The sequence below is a fragment of the Eretmochelys imbricata genome, chromosome 14 (genome assembly GCF_965152235.1).
Source record: "Eretmochelys imbricata isolate rEreImb1 chromosome 14, rEreImb1.hap1, whole genome shotgun sequence".
NCBI classification, from domain to species: domain Eukaryota; kingdom Metazoa; phylum Chordata; order Testudines; family Cheloniidae; genus Eretmochelys; species Eretmochelys imbricata.
This window is the reverse complement of record NC_135585.1, coordinates 25,817,002-25,840,668: the sequence shown is the minus strand read 5'-3', so window position 1 is coordinate 25,840,668 and position 23,667 is coordinate 25,817,002. Positions and strand designations below refer to the sequence as shown.

The window sequence follows — 23,667 nt, the reverse complement described above, 5'->3', positions numbered from 1 at the left end:
TGGTTGAGTTCAGGATCCTGACACAGGGAAGAAAGGTAAGCAGCAGGATACGGACCCTGGACTTCAGGAAAGCAGACTTCGACTCCCTCAGGGAACAGATGGGTAGGATCCCCTGGGGGACTAACATGAAGGGGAAAGGAGTCCAGGAGAGCTGGCTGTATTTCAAGGAATCCCTGTTGAGGTTACAGGGACAAACCATCCCGATGTGTCGAAAGAATAGTAAATATGGCAGGCGACCAGCTTGGCTTAACGGTGAAATCCTAGCGGATCTTAAACATAAAAAAGAAGCTTACAAGAAGTGGAAGGTTGGACATATGACCAGGGAAGAGTATAAAAATATTGCTCGGGCATGTAGAAATGAAATCAGGAGGGCCAAATCGCACCTGGAGCTGCAGCTAGCGAGAGATGTCAAGAGTAACAAGAAGGGTTTCTTCAGGTATGTTGGCAACAAGAAGAAAGCCAAGGAAAGAGTGGGCCCCTTAATGAATGAGGGAGGCAACCTAGTGACAGAGGATGTGGTAAAAGCTAATGTACTCAATGCTTTTTTTGCCTCTGTCTTCACGAACAAGGTCAGCTCCCAGACTGCTGCGCTGGGCATCACAACATGGGGAACAGATGGCCAGCCCTCTGTGAAGAAAGAGGTGGTTAGGGACTATTTAGAAAAGCTGGACGTGCACAAGTCCATGGCGCCGGACGAGTTGCATCCGAGAGTGCTAAATGAATTGGCGGCTGTGATTGCAGAACCATTGGCCATTATCTTTGAAAACTCGTGGGAACAGGGGAAGTCCCGGATGGAAAAAGGCTAATGTAGTGCCAATCTTTAAAAAAGAGAAGAAGGAGGATCCTGGGAACTACAGGCCAGTCAGCCTCACCTCAGTCCCCGGAAAAATCATGGAGCAGGTTCTCAAAGAATCAATCCTGAAGCACTTACATGAGAGGAAAGTGATCAGGAACAGTCAGCATGGATTCACCAAGGGAAGGTCATGCCTGACTAATCTAATCGCCTTCTATGAAGAGATTACTGGTTCTGTGGATGAAGGGAAAGCAGTGGATGTATTGTTTCTTGACTTTAGCAAAGCTTTTGACACGGTCTCCCACAGTATTCTTGTCAGCAAGTTAAAGAAGTATGGGCTGGATGAATGCACTATAAGGTGGGTAGAAAGTTGGCTAGATTGTCGGGCTCAACGGGTAGTGATCAATGGCTCCATGTCTAGTTGGCAGCCGGTGTCAAGTGGAGTGCCCCAGGGGTTGGTCCTGGGGCCGGTTTTGTTCAATATCTTCATAAATGATCTGGAGGATGGTGTGGATTGCACTCTCAGCAAATTTGCGGATGATACTAAACTGGAAGGAGTGGTAGATACGCTGGAGGGCAGAGATAGGATACAGAGGGACCTAGACAAATTGGAGGATTGGGCCGAAAGAAATCTGATGAGGTTCAATAAGGATAAGTGCAGGGTCCTGCACTTAGGACGGAAGAACCCAATGCACAGCTACAGAGTAGGGAACGAATGGCTAGGCAGCAGTTCTGCGGAAAAGGACCTAGGGGTGACAGTGGACGAGAAGCTGGATATGAGTCAGCAGTGTGCCCTTGTTGCCAAGAAGGCCAATGGCATTTTGGGATGTATAAGTAGGGGCATAGCGAGCAGATCGAGGGACGTGATCGTCCCCCTCTATTCGACATTGGTGAGGCCTCATCTGGAGTACTGTGTCCAGTTTTGGGCCCCACACTACACGAAGGATGTGGAGAAATTGGAGAAAGTCCAGCGAAGGGCAACAAAAATGATTAGGGGTCTGGAACACATGACTTATGAGGAGAGGCTGAGGGAACTGGGATTGTTTAGTCTGCAGAAGAGAAGAATGAGGGGGGATTTGATAGCTGCTTTCAACTACCTGAGAGGTGGTTCCAGAGAGGATGGTTCTAGAGTATTCTCAGTGGTAGAAGAGGACAGGACAAGGAGTAATGGTCTCAAGTTGCAGTGGGGGAGGTTTAGGTTGGATATTAGGAAAATCTTTTTCACTAGGAGGGTGGTGAAACACTGGAATGCGTTACCTAGGGAGGTGGTGGAATCTCCTTCCTTAGAAGTTTTTAAGGTCAGGCTTGACAAAGCCATGGCTGGGATGATTTAATTGGGGATTGGTCCTGCTTTGAGCAGGGGGTTGGACTAGATGACCTCCTGAGGTCCCTTCCAACCCTGATATTCTATGATTCTATGAAAATCTATCTTTTGTAGTTAAAAACTTATTTTATGTTTTAATCCAAAGCAGTAAGCTTTGACTGGAGTGCTTGGGGAAAATCTCTGCTTACCACAAGTGTGCACTGTTCTCTTCACATTGAGGGAGAGGCAGACCAGATATTAAACCCATACACTGACCAGATTTGACCAGGGCAGGATGGTACTGCTCTGGGGTCCTAGGCTGGGAAGCTGGTGGTTAGAGAGCCTGTGTGTAACTGCAGCTGGGTGTGTCCCTATGTGTGTGAATGCTGATGAAAGTGCAGGCTGGAGGGCTTTGCAGCTTGTGACCACAGCACAGTGTGAGAGAGAGCCCAGGCTGGTGGGTCAAGGGGCTTAGTGGTACCTCAGTTCCAGGTGGCACCCCAGGGGGAACCTGTCACAAACTGAACACTGAATTCAGTGGCTGTCCTTGTCCCAGCTGAGCAAAATGAAGCAGCAATCTGAGAGCAGAGAGAGTGACAAGACAAGAGGGTATTTAATAATGAAGGTGTTGTTGGTAACATAGCTGAGGAAACGTGTCTGTTTATAAGTTTTAAGTTGACAGCATCACTTTAAATAAGGAAATACATTTGTCGAGAGGAGAAAACTACCTGGGAAGCCCTGTACATTTAGGCAGTGCAGCAGCTAAACTAGTCTGGATTCAAGTGCTATTAAAATTCACCATGGAATGGTTTCTAAAATCGCTCACTTATAAAAAAAGAAATTCTTTTAACAAATTGCAACTTGTGATTGTTCTAGCTACCAGTGTCTGGTGAACATTTGTACAATAGAAAAGTGGTGCTTTAAATAGTGACTTTAAAAAGCTACTAACATGTTCTTTATACAACATGCAACAACATAATACCTCATCAACTGAGGCCAAAGAGGGTTGCAGAGACTCCTCCTCAGGCTCTAACAAATCTTCAGCAAGTTGCCCACATGGGAGTGTCCCCCCACCACAGTCCCTTTGCACTGGGCTCTTCCCCAAATGACTGCATGGCCAGTGTGCTGCCCTTCCAGTAACACAAATATTAAATACACGCGGGCTGTAAATATTTTAACAATCTTTGTCAGCAACAATATTTTCTTTTGCAAAACAGCTGACAGGTAATTCCTAAAAATGTAGATGCATCCCTAAAACAGTAGACATCAGATTCTTTGGTGGAAGCCAAATGGTGACAAGATGGCCGTTTGTCACCGGGAACCCCAGTGAACAATATTGCACCAGAGGAGAAAGGCAGGTGGTTTCCTACTGCAGCCAGTGCTGCAGCAAAGCATCCATCTCTGATGAACTGGGAAGAACGAGCTCCTCTAGCCTTGTGGATTCACAGCTGTTCTCTGGATGACCTTGCTCTGAGCAGAGCAACTGGTGGGGCAGCAGTAAACTCAGAAAATGGAGGGAGAGAGGCGCGAAGGGGAGAGGGATGGCAGGGAGGAGGGCTGGCATAGGGAGCATAGACTACACAAGCAGATGGTCACACAAACTCCAGCCACAATTAAGGGCCTGTTCTGACCCATTGCATTTCTTGGGGAACACACAGGAGGGGCTATTTATTGCAATTGAATTTCTGTGGCTCTCCCCCACCCTCAGGGTTCCCTGCAAGTTCAGGGTTGAGGAGAGGTTCATCCTCAGGTTTCTTATACTGCAGAGAAAAGTGCAAGGGATTCCCCCCAGAGCTTCTGTTTGTTTACTTCCTGGTTCAACATTCTCCTTGTCCCCTGCTGGAGACATATTTATACCACACCAGTTACTTATACCACATTAGTAGGAAACTGACAGCTCTGTCAGTGCATCAGGTTCTTTCAGTAGTTCTATGAGCAACCTGAGCAGCTGGAGTCAGGTATCAGGACATCTGTGGTGTGGGCTTCTTTGAGGTCAAATTATAAAATGTAACTGTGCAGCATGGAACACGCCTTGGCTTTCACTCACTAAAAGTGACCATATGAGATGTGCTCACATGAGTTCTGGCACATCTCTGACATGGCACAACTCTCTGCCCTTGACTGGACAGCAGCTGTCTGTGCTATGGGGACTTTGCTTCAAAACCATTTTTGATCAATGACTAATTGGAATGGAGACTGGAAGCAGAGCGAGGTGGACCTGGCTGTACAGTGCAGTGTGTTTTGTCACTGTGGTGGGCAGACAGCATGGCACTAGCTACCCACAATACTTCTGACCAAACTGGGCCTTTCTCCATGGCTAAGATGTGCCGTGCAGTATTTCTTAAAGGAGATGAGGCAGCTTTCGGTAGCAATGCCTTGGACCCTGTTCTGGATGCTTTCATGCTTCCTCCCAGGTGAGGTCTCTTTTCCACACAATATGTCACGAGCTACTCCAGTTCTCATGTGAATGGCTGCTAAAACTGAAAAAGTATAAAAAAATGTTTTAGAGAAGTCTAATTTTTAAAAGGCATCAATAGCCACATAGGTGTGAAACATAAAGGCTCAGTGTCATTGTGCTGACAATTCTTAGTCACTGAAAAAGGACAGGAATTATGTATTGGGAAAAATCCAGTTTCCCCTGACTGGTTCGCACATTAGCCCTTTGGGCCAGGACTCAGTTCCTGTTGGTTCTGTTGTTTAATGAAAGGACTTGTGGTTGGCTGCTTTTGCTGTACATTCCCATCTGTAGTGCCCCCACCTTTCACCACTGCTGTAAGTGAAGGTCCATGGTGGTGTTTAAGCTGAGATCAGTAACATCTAGGAAATCTATATTGAAGAGGCTGGGCCCGGTGGTGGTGAAAGAGCCAAAGCCAGTGGCTGAGCTAGGTGGGGTAAGATCCAGCCATTCCATCGTTTCCCAGGGCGATTCAGTGAAACTCATTTGTAAACCGGAGCCTTCAGCAGAGGAGGGTGACAGCTGGGTCTCCATGGGCGAGAGAGGAATCTCCTGAGATGTCAGAAGTTCATCTGCAACTTTGCTGGAAAACCCATCCATCAGCCCTTCAAAGTGAGACTCCTCACCGCCCATTTTCAGGAGGGGGATCTCGCTGACCTTTCCCAGGGGACTCTGGGAATTTAATAAGACTTCAAGGTGAGTGTCATTGCTGCCTGTGCAGTGGTCAAATGAGAGTTGGGCTGAGGAAACATGTTCAAACGGAGCAGAGGCCTTTGGAAGTGAAGTGCTGGTGTTCCCTGAAGACACCGTTATCTGAGGTACTTTTTGGAGGCAGGAACGATCTTCTTTGGCAATGGCTGGCATTTCTGTTTGCAAAAGGAAATGGAGAGATTAGACCCACGCCATGTAACAGCCTGAGCCATTTGCACTGGCCACATGCTTTGACTACCTGCTTTCCCTCAGAGCCTACCCCACCGTTTTATTCCTCTCACGGTTCCCCCAACCTTATCAGTGCAAAAACGGACATCTTCCAACAAGACCTCCTTCCTCCCTGCACCATTTACCCCCCCCACACACTTCACATCCATCCACCAGCTCCCTTTTCTCCAGCTTATCAAACACAAACTGTCTTCAGTTGCAAGGCTCTTCCTGGCTTAGCCCTGTACTATTTATCCTCTTATCTGCAGTCATGCTGCCGCCAAGGATGCCAGCCTATACTGCCCATGAGTTTGATTTTCCAATACATGCCGCTGTGCATGGGAGGAGTTCCCCAGAGACATCTGAAAACCCATCACACTGTCCTCCTTCAACTGCCTCCTTGCAACAACCCTCTGCTAAGAGACCCAGTTAGCTCTCGGCCGTGCTGGGACAGAGAGTGCACTGGGACTGTTGCTACTGACACGGATCAGCATGGTCTCACTGGTGAAAGGAGAGCCAGCCCAGGGTATGTGGGGAAAGTGCGGCACTGAGTGGATGGCCCAACTGACTCTCAGGCTCGGGGTGACTCAGGATCAGAATGTTGCTCTGACCCTTTGTAAACAGGACACCTGGGTCCTTGGCTTTCTTGTCAAATCACCCCAGAATGGCCTGGTTTGTCCATGTCATACAGGGCTCTGCAAGTACCAGCCCTCAACTGCTCAGCTTCCAAAGTCACCACAAGGCCTACTCATGGAACGCTATAATCAGCAATGCCCGAGAACACGGAGCCAACCCATCTAAGGAGCGAGTGACAGGAGATGCTTTTAAAGTTTGATTACCTAGTATGGAAGCCAACTGACAGCTAAGCATCAATGATGCTTTCTCAATAGGCACTGGCATATGGACAGGGTACAGACAATGGCCCTGTAGGCCATCATCAGAGCAGATAATGCATCTTCGTAGCTCGTATGTGTGGGCAAGGGGCATAATTAGTGTTCCCCAAAGGGATGTGCCTAGGCAATGCTTGGCCTAGACATGGCCGTGGTAAATGAGTGTGGGGAATGGGCACTGTGTGACTCAAAAGCCATTAGTGGTTCACTGCTCTGTGTCAGCAATACCTGCCAGGCCCGACAGAGTCATTGTAACCAGCACATGGCTGGCATAGTATTTATCTCTAAAGACTGTCATATGAGGTATCAAATGAAAGCTTATATTCTACTGGTCAGCATAAGCATCATGAGATGTCTGTACAGGTGTTCTTCAAGAAGTTGTATGTATGTGCTAAAAATAGGTTTACACTAGGTAACTGGGCAGGGCTGATAACAGAGGTTATCAACACAGACAAAGGAATGTTACTTTACCTGGCTGCATAGGTCTCAGATGTAAAGCAAGCCTAAGTCAATGGGAATTACATTTGCATCGGAGGCAAAAGGGACGAACATGTTAATAGGCTAAGAAAGCTGCATGGCTTCAGCTCCCGGGAGAGGAAACAGCAGCGGAGAAGACCTTTATCCAGGGGCACACTTCCAAAGGATACAGTGCCAAGGCTTACTGGACTGTAAGAAGGGTGTCCCCCTTTGTTGAGCAAATAGGACAGCACTTTTTGTATCCATGAAAGCTGGATCCTGGCCCTGGTGGCTGGTGATGCTGAGAGGTTGCTTTAGGTAAGCTGCTTATCTGAGACCAAGATTTTCACCTGCTAAAGTTATGTTTGTCTCTTAGAAGTGTGTTACACTCTGTTTTATTTGTAACCATTTCTGGGTTCCATTACCCTTCTTTATATCATTGAAATCTCGATCTTTCTTAATAAACCTCTCTGTTAGATCATATGAAGACCTCTGGGCTGTAATACTAAGCAAAGTGTGAATTCTTAGTTGGAGATAGCAAGATAATTTCTGTGAGTCGCCAATGGCAGGGGCTGGGTGCTCCAGGGGAATGGTTTCTGAGGGGGCTCAGGAACTGCAGTGCACAAGTGTTACCTGTAAGGCAAAGTAAGGGCTGACAGAGCCCCGAGAAGTTTGTTTGGCATGGGTAGCAACTCAGCACCAGCAAATCTCTCTCTAGCTGGAGCAGAGGGGTCACACAGTGACTAACAGCTCTGGGCCCCCCTGAGAAAGCATCACAGGATCATTGTTCTCTGTGGGGAATGGGCACAGACAGAGCTCTCTAGGGAACGGGCGCGGGCGGTGCTCTCTCTCTAGGGAACGGTCACAGGCAGTGCTCTGTCTCTAGGGAACGGTCACAGGCAGTGCTCTGTCTCTAGGGAACGGTCACGGGCGGTGCTCTCTCTCTAGGGAACGGGCAAGGGCGGTGCTCTCTCTCTAGGGAACGGTCACAGGCAGTGCTCTGTCTCTAGGGAACGGGCGCGGGCGGTGCTCTCTCTCTAGGGAACGGGTGTGGGCGGTGCTCTCTCTCTAGAGAACGGGCAAGGGCAGTGCTCTCTCTCTAGGAAACGGGCGCGGGCGGTGCTCTCTCTCTAGGGAACGGTCGCGGGCGGTGCTCTCTCTCTAGGGAACGGGTGCGGGCGGTGCTCTCTCTCTAGGGAACGGGCAAGGGCGGTGCTCTCTCTCTAGGGAATGGGCGTGGGCGGTGCTCTCTCTCTAAGGAACGGGCAAGGGCGGTGCTCTCTCTCTAGGGAACGGGCATGGGCGGTGCTTTCTCTCTAGGGAACGGGTGTGGGCGGTAATCTCTCTCTAGGGAACGGGCAAGGGCGGTGCTTTCTCTCTAGGGAACGGATGCGGGCGGTGCTTTCTCTCTAGGGAACGGGCGCGGGCGGTGCTCTCTCTCTAGGGAACGGGTGTGGGCGGTGCTCTCTCTCTAGAGAACGGGCAAGGGCAGTGCTCTCTCTCTAGGGAACGGGCGCGGGCGGTTGTCTCTCTCTAGGGAACGGGCGCGGGCGGTGCTTTCTCTGTAGGGAACGGGCAAGGGCGGTGCTCTCTCTCTAGGGAATGGGCGTGGGCGGTGCTCTCTCTCTAGGGAACGGGCAAGGGCGGTGCTCTCTCTCTAGGGAACGGGCATGGGCGGTGCTTTCTCTCTAGGGAACGGGTGTGGGCGGTAATCTCTCTCTAGGGAACGGGCAAGGGCGGTGCTTTCTCTCTAGGGAACGGATGCGGGCGGTGCTTTCTCTCTAGGGAACGGATGCGGGCGGTGCTTTCTCTCTAGGGAACGGGTGTGGGTGGTGCTTTCTCTCTAGGGAAACGGGCGCGGGCGGTGCTCTCTCTCTAGGGAACGGGCGCGGGCGGTGCTCTCTCTCTAGGGAACGGGCGCGGGCGGTGCTCTCTCTCTAGGGAACGGGCGCGGGCGGTGCTTTCTCTGTAGGGAACGGATGCGGGCGGTGCTCTCTCTCTAGGGAACGGGTGTGGGCGGTGCTCTCTCTCTAGGGAACGGGAGTGGGCGGTGCTCTCTCTCTAGGGAACGGGCATGGGCGGTGCTCTCTCTCTCGGGAACGGGTGTGGGCGGTGCTTTCTCTCTAGGGAACGGGTGTGGGCGGTGCTCTCTCTCTAGGGAACGGGTGTGGGCGGTAATCTCTCTCTAGGGAACGGGTGCGGGCGCTGCTCTCTCTCTCTAGGGAACAGGCGTGGGTGGTGCTCTCTAGGGAATGGGTGTGGGTGGTGCTCTCTCTCAAGGGAACGAGCACAGGCGGTGCTCTCTCTCTAGGGAATGGGCAAGGGCGGTGATCTCTCTGTAGGGAACGGGTGCAGGCAGTGCTCTCTCTCTAGGGAACGGATGCGGGCGGAGCTTTCTCTCTAGGGAACGGATGCGGGCGGTGCTTTCTCTCTAGGGAACGGATGCGGGTGGTGCTTTCTCTCTAGGGAACGGGTGTGGGCGGTGCTTTCTCTCTAGGGAAACGGGTGCGGGCGGTGCTCTTTCTCTAGGGAACGGGCATGGGCGGTGCTCTCTCTCTAGGGAACGGGCGCGGGCGGTGCTTTCTCTGTAGGGAACGGATGCGGGCGGTGCTCTCTCTCTAGGGAACGGGTGTGGGCGGTGCTCTCTCTCTAGGGAACGGGTGCAGGCGGTGCTCTCTCTCTAGGGAACGGGCAAGGGCGGTGCTCTCTCTCTAGGGAACGGGTGCGGGCGGTGCTCTCTCTCTAGGGAATGGGCGTGGGCGGTGCTCTCTCTCTAGGGAATGGGCGTGGGCGGTGCTCTCTCTCTAGGGAACGGATGCAGGCGGTGCTTTCTCTCTAGGGAACGGATGCGGGCGGTGCTTTCTCTCTAGGGAACGGATGCGGGCGGTGCTTTCTCTCTAGGGAAACGGATGCGGGCGGTGCTCTCTCTCTAGGGAACGGGCGTGGGCGGTGCTCTCTCTCTAGGGAACGGATGCGGGCGGTGCTTTCTCTCTAGGGAACGGATGCGGGCGGGGCTTTCTCTCTAGAGAACGGGTGTGGGCGGTGCTCTCTCTCTAGGGAACGGGCAAGGGCGGTGCTCTCTCTCTAGGGAACGGGTGTGGGCAGTAATCTCTCTCTAGGGAACGGGCAAGGGCGGTGCTCTCTCTCTAGGGAATGGGCGTGGGCGGTGCTCTCTCTCTAAGGAATGGGCAAGGGCGGTGCTCTCTCTCTAGGGAACGGGCATGGGCGGTGCTTTCTCTCTAGGGAACGGGTGTGGGCGGTAATCTCTCTCTAGGGAACGGGCAAGGGCGGTGCTTTCTCTCTAGGGAACGGATGCGGGCGGTGCTTTCTCTCTAGGGAACGGATGCGGGCGGTGCTTTCTCTCTAGGGAACGGGCGCGGGCGGTGCTTTCTCTGTAGGGAAACGGGCATGGGCGGTGCTCTCTCTCTAGGGAACGGGTGCGGGCGGTGCTCTCTCTCTAGGGAACGGGCAAGGGCGGTGCTCTCTCTCTAGGGAACGGGCATGGGCGGTGCTTTCTCTCTAGGGAACGGGTGTGGGCGGTAATCTCTCTCTAGGGAACGGGCAAGGGCGGTGCTTTCTCTCTAGGGAACGGATGCGGGCGGTGCTTTCTCTCTAGGGAACGGATGCGGGCGGTGCTTTCTCTCTAGGGAACGGATGCGGGCGGTGCTTTCTCTCTAGGGAACGGGTGTGGGTGGTGCTTTCTCTCTAGGGAAACGGGCGCGGGCGGTGCTCTCTCTCTAGGGAACGGGCATGGGCGGTGCTCTCTCTCTAGGGAACGGGCGCGGGCGGTGCTCTCTCTCTAGGGAACGGGCGCGGGCGGTGCTTTCTCTGTAGGGAACGGATGCGGGCGGTGCTCTCTCTCTAGGGAACGGGCATGGGCGGTGCTTTCTCTCTAGGGAACGGGCATGGGCGGTGCTTTCTCTCTAGGGAACGGGTGTGGGCGGTGCTCTCTCTCTAGGGAACGGGCGCGGGCGGTGCTCTCTCTCTAGGGAACGGATGCGGGCGGTGCTTTCTCTCTAGGGAACGGATGCGGGCGGTGCTCTCTCTCTAGGGAACGGGCGCGGGCGGTGCTTTCTCTGTAGGGAACGGATGCGGGCGGTGCTCTCTCTCTAGGGAACGGGTGTGGGCGGTGCTCTCTCTCTAGGGAACGGGTGTGGGCGGTGCTCTCTCTCTAGGGAACGGGTGTGGGCGGTGCTCTCTCTCTAGGGAACGGGCAAGGGCGGTGCTCTCTCTCTAGGGAACGGGCATGGGCGGTGCTCTGTCTCTCGGGAACGGGTGTGGGCGGTGCTTTCTCTCTAGGGAACGGGTGTGGGCGGTGCTCTGTCTCTAGGGAACGGGTGTGGGCGGTAATCTCTCTCTAGGGAACGGGTGCGGGCGGTGCTCTCTCTCTCTAGGGAACAGGCGTGGGTGGTGCTCTCTAGGGAATGGGTGTGGGTGGTGCTCTCTCTCAAGGGAACGAGCACAGGCGGTGCTCTCTCTCTAGGGAATGGGCAAGGGCGGTGATCTCTCTGTAGGGAACGGGTGCAGGCAGTGCTCTCTCTCTAGAGAACGGATGCGGGCGGTGCTTTCTCTCTAGGGAATGGGTGCGGGCGGTGCTTCCTCTCTAGGAACGCATGCAGGCGGTGCTTCCTCTCTAGGGAACGGGTGCGGGCGGTGCTTTCTCTCTAGGGAACGGGCATGGGCAGTGCTCTCTCTAGGGAACGGATGCGGGCGGTGCTCTCTCTCTAGGGAACGGGTGCGGGCGGTGTTCTCTCTCTAGGGAACAGGCGTGGGTCGTGCTCTCTAGAGAACGGGCGTGGGTGGTGCACTCTCTCTAGGGAACGGGCGCAGGCGGTGCTCTCTCTCTAGAGAATGGGCGTGGGCGGTGCTCTCTCTCTAGGGAACGGGCGTGGGCGGTGCTCTCTCTCTAGGGAACGGGCGTGGGTGGTGCTCTCTCTCTAGGGAACAGGCGTGGGTGGTGCTCTCTAGGGAATGGGTGTGGGTGGTGCTCTCTCTCAAGGGAACGAGCACAGGCGGTGCTCTCTCTCTAGGGAATGGGCAAGGGCGGTGATCTCTCTGTAGGGAACGGGTGCAGGCAGTGCTCTCTCTCTAGAGAACGGATGCGGGCGGTGCTTTCTCTCTAGGGAATGGGTGCGGGCGGTGCTTCCTCTCTAGGAACGCATGCAGGCGGTGCTTCCTCTCTAGGGAACGGGTGCGGGCGGTGCTTTCTCTCTAGGGAACGGGCATGGGCAGTGCTCTCTCTAGGGAACGGATGCGGGCGGTGCTCTCTCTCTAGGGAACGGGTGCGGGCGGTGTTCTCTCTCTAGGGAACAGGCGTGGGTCGTGCTCTCTAGAGAACGGGCGTGGGTGGTGCACTCTCTCTAGGGAACGGGCGCAGGCGGTGCTCTCTCTCTAGAGAATGGGCGTGGGCGGTGCTCTCTCTCTAGGGAACGGGCGTGGGCGGTGCTCTCTCTCTAGGGAACGGGCGTGGGTGGTGCTCTCTCTCTAGGGAACGGGCGTGGGCGGTGCTCTCTCTCTAGGGAATGGGCGTGGGTGGTGCTCTCTCTCTAGGGAATGGGCGTGGGTGGTGCTCTCTCTCTAGGGAACGGGTGCGGGCGGTGCTCTCTCTCTAGGGAATGGGCATGGGCGGTGCTCTCTCTCTAGGGAATGGGCATGGGCGGTGCTCTCTCTCTAGGGAACGGATGCGGGCGGTGCTCTCTCTCTAGGGAATGGGCGTGGGCGGTGCTCTCTCTCTAGGGAATGGGCGCGGGCGGTGCTCTCTCTCTAGGGAATGGGTATGGCTGATAACCACAGGACAAGCTCTCCACAGGAAAGTGGTTACAGTAATGTACATGAGGATTTGTTAAAAGCAAAGCTCCCCAGCAGTGGTGGACATGTGCAGGGTGCCTCCAAAGCACTGCTCCACTTGTGTAATGGAAAACAAAGCTTTAAAACCAGCCTCAGCCATTCCTTCCTCAGGGAAAGCCAATGCAAGATGTCAGCCTCAAAGAGGCTGCTCCAATGGGGCTCTCACGGTTACCACGGCGCTGAGCATGCTTTTCCAGCAAGGGCACTGTGCGTAAGGTATCAAATCTCTGCCTACCTCCACTCTCAATCAGCACATCCAGGAGCTCGTCCATTTGCTGACTTCGAGTCATCTGCTGCAGCAAAACACCACAAGAGGAGAGCAGGGGGTTAGAAGCGGTTTCTCAGGCCAGGGGCCAGAGCACAAGATGCAGCTTTGCTAGTCCTAGAGTGCTGGAAAGGTGAGATCCCATGCTATGCTGAAGAGTATGCTGAAACCCCAACGTGTGACCGGGATTGGCATCCAGAGACAGGGAAGACAAAGGGAATCCCTGGGACCAAGAGGACTCTCCATGCAGTGTGGATGTGCTTGGCTCCCGATTTCCTAATTTGCTGTGGCTAGTGAGCAACGAGCTGGTCTCTGTCCCCTCCCTGCAGGTAGAACTGAGCTCATAGGCTCCATAGTCGCTGCACAGCCATCTATTACAACCATTTAAATCAGCCTCTGCTTTGCAGCTGGGCTTCAGGAGCCTGAGGACCAAGTTGGGTGCACACAGTCTCCTTGGGACTCTTGTGCCCAGCACACTCAGTGCTTGCCCCAGAAGATGCCTGCTCCCCCATGCCTTCATCCCCCTGCTGTCCAGCTGAGCCTTGCTGATGAAATGCACTTTCCTTGTTGTTTTTTTTTATTTAAATACAAAATGACTCCTTGTCCCCCAGCCATTATATGCCAATACTTAGTGCTATCCAATGGCCCACGTAGGATGAGTTTGGTGGTCTCAGTCTAGTTACCAATGGAACTGCTATCCATCATCACAGCTGGCACTAAGTGGCACCCTGATTGCAGTCTCATGAGATGCCAGGGATGAAACGGACTACGGAAACTGAGCTACCCCCTCCACCTCAGGCACAAGGCTGAGGCACTCTTGCAGGGGGCAGAGCAGGCCAAACTTGTACTTGCTCTGGGTCTAACTACAGGAGCCAAGATTTTCCAAAGTGACTAGTGATTTGGTATGCCCAAGTCGGGACACTTCAAAGGGGCCAAGTTTTCAAACAGTGTTGAGTGCCCCCACCCGCTTGGAGCTCACATCCATTTGAGGTGTCTCAACTTGGGCACCAAAAACTGGAGCTCTCCGTATCACTAGCCCCTTCTGCTCTGCTTGACCAGGGCATCAGTCTGCAGAGCTGTCAGCCTAGCACCTTCACCAGCACAGTATTCAAGTCAAATCAAGTCTGATGCTTTTCTGTCACACTGAGACAATTGTTTAGCAGCTAACGCCTGGATGCACAACAGGGGTTAGGCAGCTAAGGCCCAGTTTCTGGAGCACTGCAATGCACAAAACTCCAGCTGCTCCCATAGGTGCCTAAGGTTACTCAGCGCCTAATAGTTTGCAGTAAAAGTTCCCTAGTGCCTGTGTTCCTGTCGCTGGGCATGTGCACCTGGCCCCCTGTGGGCATCCCACCTATGCCCCGGAGCAAATGCACAAACTGGGGGAAGAGCGGTGCTTGGCCGCCTAAGTCACATGCGGGACCCTGTCTGACAGGCACACTCAGAGGCTACCCACCTCTACCGGCCGGGGCCTCAGGTGAGCTCACACAAAAGAATACCCCCTTCAGGTAGCAGTAGGACTTGAACCGGGGTGGGGAAAGCTTTCCACATCCCTGGTAAGACCCCTAACCGCTAGGCTGACAGTTCTGGGGTTATCATTGTTCTCCTTCCCTCTGGGATTCTTGCTGACAGCACAGGCCCTGAGTGCCAAGAGAGCATTTGCACCTACCTCTGACCATGTACCCCTGTCACTGGCCTCTCCCGTTGGCTAGCTCATGCCTAGTGTGCTGGCTTTTGTGGATTGCAGTCTAAGGTGCCTCACTCTTCCCATTCAATGGACAGGGAGCCTGGGCACCCAACTCAGGCTTTGTGGATCACAGTGATCTTCTAGGCACCTAATGCCTTTTGTGCACTTAGGCCTAAAATGTCAGTTCAAGCTATTTCTCGTACACATCCAATGTGCCTGCTTCACTCACAGACCAGGCGATGTGCTGTAATCGCCACAGCTGCTACTTCCATAAAACTCAATCAAAATAGAACAAGATCAAAATGGTAAAACCTATTCCTGTAGAAAATAAAAACCATGCAGTTACCTGCTTCACTGCATCCGCATAGGATGGAGGCTGCTTTACCTCCGAGAGGGCTGGGCTTGACTTACAAAAACTTGGGGATGGAATAGAAAACTTTTGACCTGCCTGCGTAGTCATCTGCGTGGGGGAAATATAGGGAAATGTAATCAATCCACAGGCAAAAGGTTATACTCCTCTCTGCCTTTCTTGCTACCTTTATTTGGGGCCCAAGCCGCCTCTCACCCCAGTGTAAACCAGAAGTAACTCCACTGGAGTCAATGGTATTACACCAGGGCCAAACCAGACTAAGTGAGGGAAGAATCAAGCCTGGGGACAGGACAGATGGATTCAGGAGACTAGTTATGAGTTCCCCTAGCTATGAGGAAATCATTCAGGTCTGTCTGTATGCACAGTTCCTGTGCATTTTAACATGAGGTGACCCTGAGCAGTTTGTCTTTCAGCACCTCCGTTCAGCTCAGCTCTGAACATTCCTACACCAGAACAAGAGGAAGAGCAAAACCAGGCAAAATAATATGCTGGTGAAAAATATTGGCCAAACATAGACAGCAAGGTCCCAAAGATACCGCGTTACTGGTGCATGAACCCACCTCTTCTGGCCTTATCTCCCTTCTTACAGCAGCCCTAGCTGATCCTGACCAGGTCTTATGCTAATCAGTGCAATGCTTGTTTGTTGACACCCAACCCGAATTCCACTGTATGACTCAATTGTCTGAATCACTGGACAATGCTCCAGCTAGGAAATGCAGTAACCCCAGCACTCATCTCTACTGCCCCTTGTCAAAGGGTCTCTAGAGGCACAGTGGGTCAATTCTCTGGACCTTCTCTGAAGATCTGGTTTACATGGGTTAGGGCATCCTTGCAAAACTGTCATACTAGATCCCCCTCAGCCTGAAATCTCCTGCCCTTCACTTCTGATGTTCGTGGAAAAACTGTTTCTGTTTTAAATGTCCCAATTACTCGCCCTAAGTAAGTGGTGAGAAGAATACTGTGAGGCCGGATTAAGCCATAAGGGAATGAGTTGCACAGGTTTTATCCTGCAGTTTTTCTAATCCCACCCATTTCACCACTTCAGAAAACAGACGCAGAGCATTTACAGAACCAGTGGTGTCTTCTGCTTAGAAGGGGCTCACACACTGGCCTAGCAGGAATCTTGCAACTCAAAGAGGAGTTTCTTGGTAGAGGTTCTGAGGGAAACTTGCTAGAACACCTGCTCATTTTGTTCTGGGTTCTTGCCAATGAATGTGACTGAGTAGCATTCTGCATGCAGCCTGTTATGCAGCAGGCCAGACAACATCAGAACGGTCCCTTCCGGCCTTAAAGTCTATGAATCTGTGAAAAGATTAGCTACCAACCCCCTCCCTGCAGATAACAAATTCCTTTCCCTTTCCTTCTACTTTGCTCCAAGACTGCTCTGTCCCTGCTGGCTGGCTCTGTCTCCCCTGTTCCCATGGTGTTATCATGGCAAGGTGCAGCATGACTGTGGCAGGCAGTGTTATTTCTGGGAGTGTTGATTAGTGTGGGAGTGATGCACACATATCCCAGCAGCAGCAGCTGGAGCTCCTTCTTCACCAGGATTCTCAGTGACCCATCAACACCCCGAATGGGAACCAAGAGGAATGGCTCAGATCCATCTCACAGAGAGCACAGGTCATTAATGCTGCTCTGTCATACACGCCCTCCTCAGGTGAGGACCCCCAGCACTAGTGTGACTTCCCAGTTGGAGATCTGAGAGGCAGCTCCAGCTGGGAAGGACTCACGCCAAGCACAGTTAGGCTCAGAACCTTCCCAATGGCCTCGCTCACATCAGGGCAGAGGAGGGGGTTGCTGTGGGACAGGGAGCTGAGAAGACAGAAGAGCTGCCCTGGTTATATTGTTTATAGGTGGGCCTGGGTTATGGTGTCTGATTTTTAGCCACGTGAGGAGAATGTGGCCAGAGACTGGAACTGCAGAGGTAGGGTGAGGTGCCCCCCACGGCACCCGATATGCAGCCCCAGCCTCTCTCCACCTACCCTGCCAAATGGCGTCAATCAGAAATTTTGGGCTTGCAAATGTTCCATGCCCCCAAACGCTGACATCTGCACATGCAATTCAGGAGAGTCAGACACTCCTAATTCACACACACAGCTGGGCATGCAGAGTTGACCTGAGTGCAAACACAAGAGACCCTGAAATAAAGGCGATGATTAGAGGCCACTTTGGAAATTAAAATGATGACATTGTGCCCCTGCTCCCTGTGCCATGACCCTCATGCTCCCCAGGGTACGACCTGGCTCCCTGTGCCATGAGCCTCCTGCTCCCCAGGGTACGACCCAGCCCCCTGTGCCATTCCCCCTGCTGCTCCCCAGGGTACGACCCGGCCCCCTGTGCCATTCCCCCTGCTGCTCCCCAGAGTACGACCCGGCCCCCTGTGCCATTCCCCCTGCTGCTCCCCAGAGTACGACCCAGCCCCCTGTGCCATTCCCCCTGCTGCTCCCCAAGGTACGACCCAGCCCCCTGTGCCATTCCCCCTGCTGCTCCCCAGGGTACGACCCGGCCCCCTGTGCCATTCCCCCTGCTGCTCCCCAGAGTACGACCCAGCCCCCTGTGCCATTCCCCCTGCTGCTCCCCAGAGTACGACCCAGCCCCCTGTGACATTCCCCCTGCTGCTCCCCAGGGTACGACCCGGCCCCCTGTGCCATTCCCCCTGCTGCTCCCCAGGGTACGACCCGGCCCCCTGTGCCATTCCCCCTGCTGCTCCCCAGGGTACGACCCAGCCCCCTGTGCCATTCCCCCTGCTGCTCCCCAGGGTACGACCCGGCCCCCTGTGCCATTCCCCCTGCTGCTCCCCAGAGTACGACCCGGCCCCCTGTGCCATTCCCCCTGCTGCTCCCCAGGGTACGACCCAGCCACCTGTGCCATTCCCTCTGCTGCTCCCCAGGGTACGACCCAGCCACCTGTGCCATTCCCTCTGCTGCTCCCCAGGGCACAACCGGCTCCCTGTGCCATTCCCTCTGCTGCTCCCCAGGGTACGACCCAGCCACCTGTGCCATTCCCTCTGCTGCTCCCCAGGGCACAACCGGCTCCCTGTGCCATTCCCCCTGCTGCTCCCCAGGGTACGACCTGGCCCCCCCGTGCCATTCCCTCTGCTGCTCCCCAGGGCACAACCGGCTCCCTGTGCCATTCCCCCTGCTGCTCCCCAGGGTATGACCCAGCCCCCTGTGCCATTCCCCCCTGCTGCTCCCCAGGGTACGACCCGGCCCCCTGTGCCATTCCCGCTGCTGCTCCCCAGGGTAAAACCCGGCCCCCTGTGCCATGATCCTGCTGTTCCCCATGGTACAACCCGGCCCCCTGTGCCATTCCCCCTGCTGCTCCCCAGGGTATAACCTGGCCCCCTGTGCCATGACCCTGCTGCTCCCCAGGGTACGACCAAGCCCCCTGTGCCATGATCCTGCTGCTCCCCAGGGTACAACCGAGCTCCCTGTGCCATTCCCCCCGCTGCTCCCCAGGGTACGATCCGGCCCCCTGTGCCATTCCCCCCGCTGCTCCCCAGGGTACAACCCAGCCACCTGTGCCATCCCCGTGCTGCTCCCTGTGGTACAATCCTGTGCAATGGAGCTACAAAGACGAGGACTACAACGCCCCATGGCACATACCCTCCCCCAGGCCAGGTAAGGGGACAGAGCTGTTTGTGGAACCGGCTGTGACTGCTGGACATCACAGCTGGGTGCAGGTCTGTGTGTGCCTTATATGGTGCGACAGAAGCTGGCCAGGGAGCCAGTGCAGAGTGGCCCTACGAGAGTCACGAACGAAGCCTGGCTTGGTAACCCTCAAATGCTTATTTGCTGGAATAGAGACTGGATGGAGAGGGCACCCCAGGCACGAGGCTTTAAAAGCCCCATTCACGTACTGCTATTGCTCAGTTTGAACTGTAATAGTTTAAGCCTCTGTACCTGGGTATTTGCACCTTCGCCCCTTCCCTGCCATCCTAGTAAAACCCTTTCCCTTAGCCACATGCCTGAGTGGGTATGGGACCCTCCAAGGCTGGGCTACAAGGCCTAGCTGCTGAAGGCTACTGGCACCCTAGGAGTTTTGGGTTCAGAGGAACCCAATAATTACACCTGCTCCCTGGCTGCAACTCTGTTGCTCTCCACAGTACAACCCTGCTCCCTGTGACACCCCACAATATTGCCTGATCCTGCTGCCTGTGTCACCTCCTATATTACCCCACTCCCATGGCCTGTGTCACCCCTCCAGTATCCATCTCCCACTGCTTGTGCCACCACCTAAATTACTGCCCCCTCCTGTGCCCTGTGTCACCCCACTACAGTCTCCTGCTCCCTTTGCAACCTGCATAGTTTCTCCCTCCCACTGCCCGTCACTCCCAGTGCCCTGCTCCCAGAGTCATCCTCCAGTCTTCCCTCCCTGTCACCCCAGAACGCCCCCTCCCCCTGCCGGTGTCACCTCTGGAGTGCCCTCTCCTCCCTGCCTGTCAACCCCAGAGTGCCCCCTCCCTGGCTAAGTCACCCCCACAGCGCACCCTCACCCTGCTTGTGCCACAGCCACAGGGCCCCCTCTCCCTGGCTGTGTCACCGCCACAACTTCCCCCTCCCCTGCCTGTCACCCTCAAAGGGGCCTCATGGGTGGCGTGTAATGGAGGCTGGGGGAGGCTAAGCCTCCGCTAGTGCTTCCTGCCACGGCCCTGGGGCCAGGACGCAGCAGGGCTCAGAGCTCCTCTGGCTGTCCAGGACTTGGGGTGGCTCAGGCAGAGCATTCAGGGCAGTTTGGGCAGATGGGCAGGGACTTGCGGTGGCTCAGGTGGGCAGGTCAGCACTCGGGGAAGGGCAGGCCAACCATCTGGGGCTCCTCCGGCCACAGTGGGTGGCTTGGGGCTCCTCTGGCTCTGGTGGGCAAGAGTGAGGGGCCTTGGGAGGATGGGGCAGGACAGGGGGTTAGCCTCCCTGAACGGGGGGGTTCACAGAGAGCCCCCTCCCCCCTGCCTGTCACCCCCACAGGGTCCCCTTCCCTGGGTTTGTCACCCCCCACAGCTTCCTCCTCCCCACCTGTCACCCCCACAGGCCCCCTACCCTGCCAGCGTTACCCCCACAATGGCCCTCCCACCAGAGTCACTCCTCAGCACCCCCTGCCCTGTGTCACCCCCACAGTGCATCCCTTCCCATCGCCCCCAGAGTGGCCCTCCCCCACCTGTCACACACACAGTGCCCCCCTTCCCCGTGTCACTCCCACAGCACCCCCAGCTCTTGCAATGTTTTTGCTGTTACAGGATTGGCTGGTACGGGAGCCATCTGTGGTGAGCCCACCTTCTGGGGGTGAGCAACCAATCAGATCTGCTGCAGGCAGAGCTCCCCCTCCCTCTCCCCTCAACAGCCAGAGCCATTCTCACAGGAAGGGAGGGCCAGATAAAGAACCCAGCTGCTCCGGGTGGCCCCGCCCCCTCCTGCCTCTCTCCCTGTGAGCAACAGAGAAGGGAGGGTTCCTCTTCCCCTCCCTCCGCTTTGCAGCTCCCGCCTGGGTCAGGGCAGAGGGGGATGAGGGGCACCTGGAGCTCCCTAGCCTGGAACAGGGAGAGGGGACCCTGTGCAGCCCCCAAGCCTGGAAGGGGCAAGATCCAAAGGAGGAGCAGAGAGGGGCTGAAGTCTGGGTTGGGGCTGTCGCGGGGACAGCATTCATTGCTGGGCAGGGATGGGCAGTGTAGGGTGAGAGCTCCTGCAGCAGGGCCCAACTGGGGGCACTGGCAGCACTGATTGTCACCCCCCCCCCCCCCCGGGAATAGCAGGGGAGCACCAACACACGACAAACACACAGCATCAACACTGTGAACGGCTCAGGGATTGGGGCTGACTCATGGTTTCTGATCCCTGGAGGTCAGCAGTGGTGTGCAGTCTCCCCTGACAGAGCCGGCGCTGGGTATAAGTAGACTAAGCAATTGCTTAGGGCCCAAGCAGCTCAAGGGCCTCCCTATTTGCTTTTTTAGTATGTGTTATGCAGGTGGCCCCCCAAAATATTCCTGCTTAGGGCCCCCTAGATTTGGGTAAGCAACCCCCGAAGCAACTGTACTACCTGCGCCCCCGGATTCCCAGAGCTGCCCTCCTCTTCCTGTGCTGTACTGCTCCTGCCCATGTTGCTCCTGTCATTTTGTTCCTAACTGTCCCTCGATTGTGAGCAGCTCTGTGAACACATCCAGTGTCACAGGGTCTTGGCAAACTCACTGGAGCTGGTCACTGCATGTGCTCAGGATTTGGCCCTTCCAGCTACTCTGACCTCAGCCTGTGTGGTGGAGGCAGCTTGCATGGAGCAGTGGCTGTGTCTGGGCACACCCTGTGCAGCACACCCACACTCTTGGGTGATGAGCTCTCCCTGGCACTCCTGCTGCTCTCTTCCTGGGTGCCAAGGAAGTCAGTAGGCCAGGTGGCCCAGGCTGGAGAGGAGCACACGGGACTCCTGACCTGTGGCACCGCTTTATGTAGGGTCACAAAGATGCAGCCTACAGCTTGGTGAGGGGAGACGGAGCAGATGCTACTCCACTCACTACTGCCCTACTTTGAGCATGCTAGCCCTGTTTGCTCCTGGGATAGAACCCTTGGCTCTGCCTGGAGAACTCCCATTTGCGCATACGCTTTAAGCCTGGGCTCCCATGCTGCAAGCCAAGACTGTTCTGTGAGTGCCCGAGCTGTATGGGAAAACCCAGTCTGTTTTGTGCGGCCCTGTTGTGCTCACATGGGCCAGTTTACGATTCTGCCAGAGACGAAGCTGCCGAGTGATACATTTTAGGGGCAGCTGCACATCCTGCTTCCAGGCAGGACAGGGAGCAAGGATGTGGAAGTGCTGCAGGACAGGCTGTTCCTCTGGTGTTCCAGGGTTGTCAGAGTCAGCGCACATTGGAGAGCTCATGGAATGGCCTGTGCCCAACCTCATTCCCAGGCCAGAGAGATTTGGATAAACAACCCCCAAAGCAACCTTTAACACCAGTGCAATCTCCATTGAGATAGGACAGAATGGCATTAGCCTTGTGCATTCCCCACTTACCGCTGCTGGGCGAAGTCGATTGCTGGCCTGTGGGGAAACACTGCGCCCTTCTCCCTGAGAGCCAGGGGACACAGAGAGAAGGTAATGGCTGTTAGGGGATGGTGGCAGACTGATATGCTGTGGGCTCTTTGCAGTCCCAAGTGGAGAATGCTGTGGAGAGCACTGTGGGCTTAGAAACGTGGACGAGGTGATGGTGCTCTTGCCCGCTGACTCCATGCAAAGACTGTTTACAATGTGAGGCAGTTGCGGTGTCCCACAGTTACTTAGTTTATCCAAGCTGTTTGCTTGGGCTTTCAAGGCAGTTTGTTTTGATGAGAATGGACAGCTGGATACTGTGTTTTCTTGCTTGATAGGAACACCGAAGAAATGCTGGGTGGGTGACTGCTTCTCCTCCAGGCCATTGTTCCTTTTTCGCTTCTGGAGTTGCATCCGCAGCTCTTCCACCTGTCTCTGCTCTTGTTGCAGCTTCCACGTCAGTTCATTGATGACCTTCTGTTTTTCCACCAGCATCTTGTCTTTCTCTGTGTCGATCCCTTCCAGTTCCAACTGGATGCTCCCTCCATTCATGCTGCCCATTAGGCTTTCTTCAGCACTGCCATGCACAGGGGATGGTTGGAGACCAAACTGTGGAGAAGTTATTGGTCCATCGTTGAATGTGTCTGGTAAGGAGCCACTGACAGAAAGGTCAGAGGATGCTGGGGAGATGGGTGGGGAGGAGCTGGTGCTGCCAAACTGATAGAAGCTGCTGGATAGCATGCTGGCCGAGGGCTGTGACTGGTAGCTTGACAGCGTGTTTGTTGGGGTGACTGGAAAGGTGACCGTTGTTATTTCATTGAAGTTTGGCACCACACTGCCACTGCAGTCCTGGAAGGGCCGCAGACGCTCCATCAGTGCCGTTTTCGTACCGGATACGGGGAGCCCTCTTATTCGGAGCTGCTGCCTCAGTTCTGACACCTAGAAGCAGAGCCAGCCATTTAGTGACAGTCACTTCCAGCACCTCCCCTCACTGTCATACTCCTTACACACTTGTGGGGAAACACCCTGCTGTGGATATTTCCAGCAGTGAGAGTTCTCCTGGCCTCCTGCCTGATGGGACCGAGCCCCACCCCTCACTGTTACTCACAGTCACTAGAAGCACCATATACAGCCTAACAGCCTCATTGTGTCCCAGCAGAGGAAATACATTCCTCCTTCCAGCGGCCAGAGCTGCTATAAATGGAGAGCTGGAGCTGTGAATGGGTAATGTGGATACCAGTGCTCCTAGGGAGGTAATTCTCATGGAACGCAGGCTGACACAGTGGGGCTTGGTGTCCCTGCTAGCAGCTGGCCCTCCTATAGAGGTTTGTGAGTCTGCTACTGGTCATGAGCTAACAGGCCAGCTAGCTAACAGAAGCTCATGCTTTTAGATCCATATGGCTCAGGTTCAGGCTTCCCAGATGACTCAGCCAGGGCTTCATTACACACATGCTCCACTTGCTAATCCTTATTCATGTCTCTGAATAATACGGATTATTTTACACATCCTGATTCCACAAGAGACTGGTCTGGGACTTTAATCATGTTTGAGTTTAAGTAGCAAAACCTGAAAGAATTGTGTGTGTAAATGACCCACATCAATTAAAATATTTATGCCTGTATCTGTAATTTTCACTCCATGCATCTGAAGAAGTGGGTTTTTTACCCACGA

At 54.6% G+C, this 23,667-nt stretch overlaps 1 protein-coding gene across 1 annotated transcript in view; it reads right to left on the bottom strand.

The window, feature by feature from the left end:
- Positions 1 to 2,687: 2,687 nt before the first annotated feature.
- Positions 2,688 to 23,667, bottom strand: part of MYOCD (myocardin) — a 229,281-nt gene continuing 208,301 nt past the window's right edge. Inside the window, exons 10-13 of the mRNA XM_077834102.1 lie at positions 21,981 to 22,934; positions 14,961 to 15,074; positions 12,898 to 12,955; positions 2,688 to 5,417 (exon numbers count right to left, since the gene is read on the bottom strand). Of these exons, the coding sequence (XP_077690228.1) occupies positions 4,858 to 5,417; positions 12,898 to 12,955; positions 14,961 to 15,074; positions 21,981 to 22,934 (1,686 nt within the window). The 3' untranslated portion in view covers positions 2,688 to 4,857. The remainder of the gene's footprint in view (positions 5,418 to 12,897; positions 12,956 to 14,960; positions 15,075 to 21,980; positions 22,935 to 23,667) is intronic.